At 36.5% G+C, this 5,460-nt stretch overlaps 1 protein-coding gene across 1 annotated transcript; it reads left to right on the top strand.

Annotated features, from left to right (window-relative positions):
* Positions 1 to 1,519: 1,519 nt before the first annotated feature.
* On the top strand, positions 1,520 to 5,170 carry LOC118807443 (protein RoBo-1-like). The gene is made up of 5 exons (XM_036569455.1): positions 1,520 to 1,596; positions 1,842 to 1,967; positions 2,112 to 2,285; positions 4,684 to 4,800; positions 4,974 to 5,170. The coding sequence occupies exons 1-5, from the start codon at positions 1,551 to 1,553 to the stop codon at positions 5,168 to 5,170; spliced, it is 660 nt and encodes a 219-aa protein (XP_036425348.1). The 5' UTR covers positions 1,520 to 1,550.
* Positions 5,171 to 5,460: the final 290 nt, after the last annotated feature.

The following is a 5,460-nucleotide window of genomic DNA, read 5'->3' as shown; positions in this document are numbered from 1 at the left end:
CTTATTGTTTTAAATATATTGGCAGCAAAGAATGTGTTTTTTAACTTGTTTAGTGATTACACTACTGTAAAAACAGTCATAAAATAATCTTAAATACTTGTACTTTAACCAATACTGATCACTGGTTCAAAACTAACAAACTATCCCTCAATATAAAAAATTATTAAGACATGCTTTTCATCCCTAAAAATAAAAAGGCATTGATATGTCCAACCACACATTTACTTGGGTACTCTGTACTAATCCTCTTGGTATACTCATTGATGACAAAATGTGCTGAAAGGAGCACACTATCCTGCCTTAAACAAAATAGTAAAAAAGTGTTATCAGGAGAGTCAAATTACTTCTGTCACACAAAATATTACTTCACTTGTATTACACACTGATTTATCCATATCTCTCTTGCTGCAATATTATGTGGGCCAGTACTTTCCAGTAATACCAGCTGTTCACATATTCTTCAGAATTCTTAATGTTTTTTTGTTTTCTCTCTTGTCCATATTGGTCTTTAAACAAATAACAACAAAATAGAGTCCTTGAGGCCATGCAAATATGAGCACCACTTTGAAGTCCAGGACACCTAATATTATACTGTCAACTTTACCCTGCTATTCTAAGCACTGCAGTCCTGTCCAAACTGGTCCAGCAACCCAAACAGGATCAGTCATATTTCTGTATCTGCTGCCTAGGCCTCACAAAGCAATATTTCTGACCATACCATTGGTATCCTGCCCCCAAGTGATATCAGCCAACACTCTCAGAGATTTAGAAACAGCCTGTTTAACTCAAAGGTACAAAAAGAGGTTGGAAAATACTTATGTAAAATGAATTACAGTTGTTTTTGGTACATAGAACCACCCTAACTGTAGAAGTAGACCTCAGGGGAAAAATACAATGCAAGAAAAATGTAGGATATGGGCCCTACAAAAAACCCCACACACCTCCCATGCTATGATGGAATGTTTCTTGAAAGTCCGTGCACACAATATTGCTGTAACCTAGAGTTACTTTTGCAGTTCATTTTACAGTAGGCAAGCACATAGTCTATTAAAAACGTTCCTAACATGATGGATTTGGATGAGACTAAAATAGCAGATGTGCTGTGTTAACAGTAACATCACTGCACTTCAACTTGTAAACCTAATTAGATCAAAAAGTACTTTTTTGGACACTATTACACAACTCAAGGAAAAACAGATGACAGAATGGCTGTGCATATTTACAATTAAAATATAACAGCATCTATTTTATTAGTCATATGACTTTAAAATATTATACATTCCTATGAGCATTGGAATTTATTTGTTGGTTCACTGTAACCATGTTAAAAGTCCTAGGATGTTTTTAGCTGGTTTATCAAGCAACGACAAAACCCACACACAACAGATCACTCAGTAGAACATTCATTCAACATGACAAGGAAATACCTTCAGTACTGAGCACTAAATGAGTCTCAGCCCTCTTCTAAGGAGTAACACATTAGACCGAGAAGGCGTGTCATATCCATAGAGCCGTAGGAGAGAGAGGTTAATCATCATTTGTGCTTCAAGATGAAGCTCCTCTTGATTCTGTATCTCTCTTCTCTCTTCTGCTCAGGTAAAATGAGAACTCTTTGTTGTTGCTGTTGTGGTTCATTTAAAATGTTTTGTTATATATTTACTGTCTCACAATCATATAGGTTTGTTTTGATGTATTGATCATAGAAATCATGTTAAGTTTGCCAGGTTTGGGCTCCGAAAAGTAAAATAAAAAATGTTGGGACACAAGCTTAGAAATGTTTAGAAAAATGTTGGTTGTAATATTCACACATTGTCTTAGTGATGGATTTGCTCTTTTCCCAGTGCACAGCATGCTCCCAAAGTGCCTTATGTGTGCGAGTTATGAAGGTCAGTGTAGCACTGCAACTTTAACTGAGTGTGAACCAGGCTTAGTGTGTTCTTCTCTGAGATATAGTGTTGTTGCATCAGGTAAGCATGGGACTGTTTTTTTAATGTTAATTAAATATCACTTAGTTTTTATTGCATGTCACCAGACTGCAACTAAATACACACAGAGAGAAAGTGTAACGTTATGGTAACATATGGACACCATATTTTAATTTCTGCTTAAAGAGTTTGGTGTGAGTTCTGCTGCTGTTGCACGAATATGCCTTGAACAAGACCTGTGTTCTCTGCTAAGTCCAACGGCTTCAGGCATAACTTACTCAGCTAACTTTGGAGTGGCATCCGTCTTTGGTTTCCTCTCCTGCTGTGATACCGATCTTTGCAATAACAAAAACATCCCTGGTAAGAAGGACTGCTTTTATTGCTTTGATTTTAAGGCATGTTAAATATATGATGTTTTTGGGGAAGCATGTAAATATTGGAAATAATTACTTTTTCAGTGTGTATATAAAAGTACAACATCATATTATCATAACATACATCAAACATATTCAGTATTGTCAGCTTTTTGGTAAAACAAGGAGCCAAAAGTCCTTTTCTGAAGTAGTGAAAGGCCGTCATCTTGGCTGCAATTTAATTTTGCTTTTCAGTTTTCCATTCTTTAAATGTTGAAAGAGCTAGCTGAGCTGCATTAATATCTGTCAACCAGGGTGGATGCAACAAGTTTAAACTTAACTAGTAGTAAAGCTATCTTGCTGGCTAGCTATCTAACAGTATGCTAGCTTCCTTAGCACGATTGGGGCAAACATAAAATAAAACAGAGAATATTCAGTAATTTAGGTTTGGTTTGCAGTTATTAGTGCAATTGAGACCAAGGAGGGTGTGTTCACAATGTGTTAGAGGTGTCAACCCTTCTCATGTTTCATGCCCTCCCATGCTAGCTGAAGTGCCAGTTTTAAAGAGCATTTGCCAGTACATGCAATGTTGTCAGCGTCTTCTTCTGCATTGATGCAATGATATTTTTACTTGGTATTTTGCAGTTTCTTCAGTGAATCCTTTAATAAATACTTTGAAGCATAGTGCTTCTAAACTTAAAGCTTAACTTTGAGTTGAGGAGCCTGTAAGGCTTTGAAAGAATAGCAGTTTGTATCTTGTAACACAAGTTTGTAATGAAATGAAGCAATTAGGATTATTTACTATATTTATGTTTACTTATTTACTATAACTACCATGTAACTGCAATTTTAAAACAACTGACAGTAGTTGCCCTCCCATGCTCCAATGAATTAGTGAAGGAATTCATTCATTTTTATGTCTGTTGAATACCATGTAAGTGTTACTACTACTAGTAAGTGTCTGGGTGTGCAGTGTATGCACTGGCATTTGGGCCTGTATCTTGGGGGGGGGGAAGGAATTTTTATCAAATCAGCTGCTTTTTGTAGATAACTTATTATGAAAACTGAACAGTTCAAGTCTTTAGCAGTTCACAAGGGAATATTCCCAAAAAAAAATGTTTTGAATTTGAAGTTACATGTATTTAGAAGATATGCCAAGAGAAAAGTAAAAGTGATTTCCAACCCTGGTTCTGCTAATCAACCTCTTTCCAAGTCCCTGATTGGCTGGATCAGATGTATTAAAGTTCAGTAAGGGATTGGGCAGCTAATTGGATACAGATTGGAACTAAACTCTGCAGGATGGTAGCTCTCCAGGACTGGGGTTGGAGACCACTGCCTTAACCAAAGACATCAAAGAGTCATTTCATTCACAGTTTGCTCTATCTTTTTTAGGATTGTCCTTATACGTTACAAGCCTGTGTCCTGCAGGGGTGATTTGGGTATAATGATGGAATGAATGATAAATGACCTGTGTTCTCTGCTAAGTGCAACTGCTTCAGGCATAACTTATTCAGCTAACTTTGGAGTGGCATCCGTCTTTGGGCCCTAAACTGGCTTTAACCCAGTCTTACTAAATCACCTGTGGGATCATAACCTTGACTTGACTTATGAATGCATTGTAGAAGCAGCCGTTTACTTGGCTGAAATCAATGCAGTAATTTGATTTCAAAAATGTTCTTAGAAAAATGTTGCACAGTGAGGTTGAGTAGGATGTGAGAGTTGTCTACTTGCTTCATATGGGCCACATAAAAATGGAAACCTCCACTGATATACAAGAGAAAGGCACACATTCACACACACTGTTTATACATTGATTATATTTTCTTTTATTATATCTAAATGACTTTGGCTTTGACTTTGGTCTTGCGATTGGTTTGTTGTAATAAGAGGGCCGGGTCAAAAGATTTGCATACAGGCCCAGGGATGACTTGCTACACTACTGAGTCAAAAGTTTCTGTTCTTTTAATACTTGAAACAAGATCTTAGGAATCAGAATTGCCCCAAAATAGAACAATGAAAAAGCACTGGAATCCCTAAACTATTCAGTGAACACAGTACCCCAGGAATAGAACAGAGAACAACTGAGTTTAGAGCACATGTAAAAAGTGGAGAGTGGACTAGGTTTAAAAGACACCCTGACTTGTTTCCCTTTTATAATACATGTGGAAATAAAGGGAAAATAATATAAACATAGTATGTAAGACATCATTTAAATCAAGCCAATTACTACATGGTTCTCCATGGTTTCAACAGTTCAACTATATGCTTTCACTGAAGTTTATTCTTTTTTCTTTTTTTTTTCAAAAAGTGTTCAGAGTGGCTAGTTCAGAGGACATAGTGTGAGTGATCTAGCTATTATGATTTTTTGCCTACAACTACAGCACTGCTTCTGTTCTGTTTCACAGAACTCGACAACACCCCAAATGGACTGCAATGTCCAACCTGCAATAGTGTAGCAGACCCAACATGCAACTCTACTGTGTCCTGTGTGGGAAACCAAGATAGATGTGCAAACGGCACCTGTAAGTTTTATAATAGTTCAATAGCTGCAGTAACATACACAGAACATACTGATCAAACAAATTTGGCCATGAAAACTTGACATTTTCTACTTTTGTGCAACTTTCCTGCTTGACTGTATAGAAAATAATGGTGAATATAATGTAATGTTTGATGCTTTTTTTTTACTTCTCAGTTCCAAATATGCAAATTTTTGGCCAAGCGATAAACAAGCCTGTGATGGGATGCGTCTCCAAAAGTGTTTGTGAAGCTGCCAAAGTGGCAACTTTCACTTGCACTTCACCCAAATTATCTAATAGGAGTGAAGCCTGGATCAGACTGGACCTCAGCCTTTTACTCCTGGTCCTGACTGCTACCTTACTACTTCAATAGAGACTCTCTCTCTCCTTCTACTTACATACACATATGTTAATAGTATTTAAGCACATATTAATGTCTCATGTCTCTCTGTCTCTCTCAACATAATATTTATATGTAATATGTATGGATTTCAATCTTGACTGTTGTATTGTTTGTCAGTGTAAGAATTGTATATTAATGAAAGTCAGACTGTTATTTCATTTAAACTCACCTGCAAAGTGAAAACTTTAGATCAACATTTAAAAAGGTGTTTAGATACTACTTCCTTCCCACTTACAGTAGGTAATAGATAAATATGTAGT

Source organism: Colossoma macropomum, unplaced genomic scaffold (genome assembly GCF_904425465.1).
Source record: "Colossoma macropomum unplaced genomic scaffold, Colossoma_macropomum, whole genome shotgun sequence".
NCBI lineage: Eukaryota > Metazoa > Chordata > Actinopteri > Characiformes > Serrasalmidae > Colossoma > Colossoma macropomum.
Note: the sequence above shows the minus strand (reverse complement) of the source record. Positions and strands in the feature narration are given on the sequence as shown.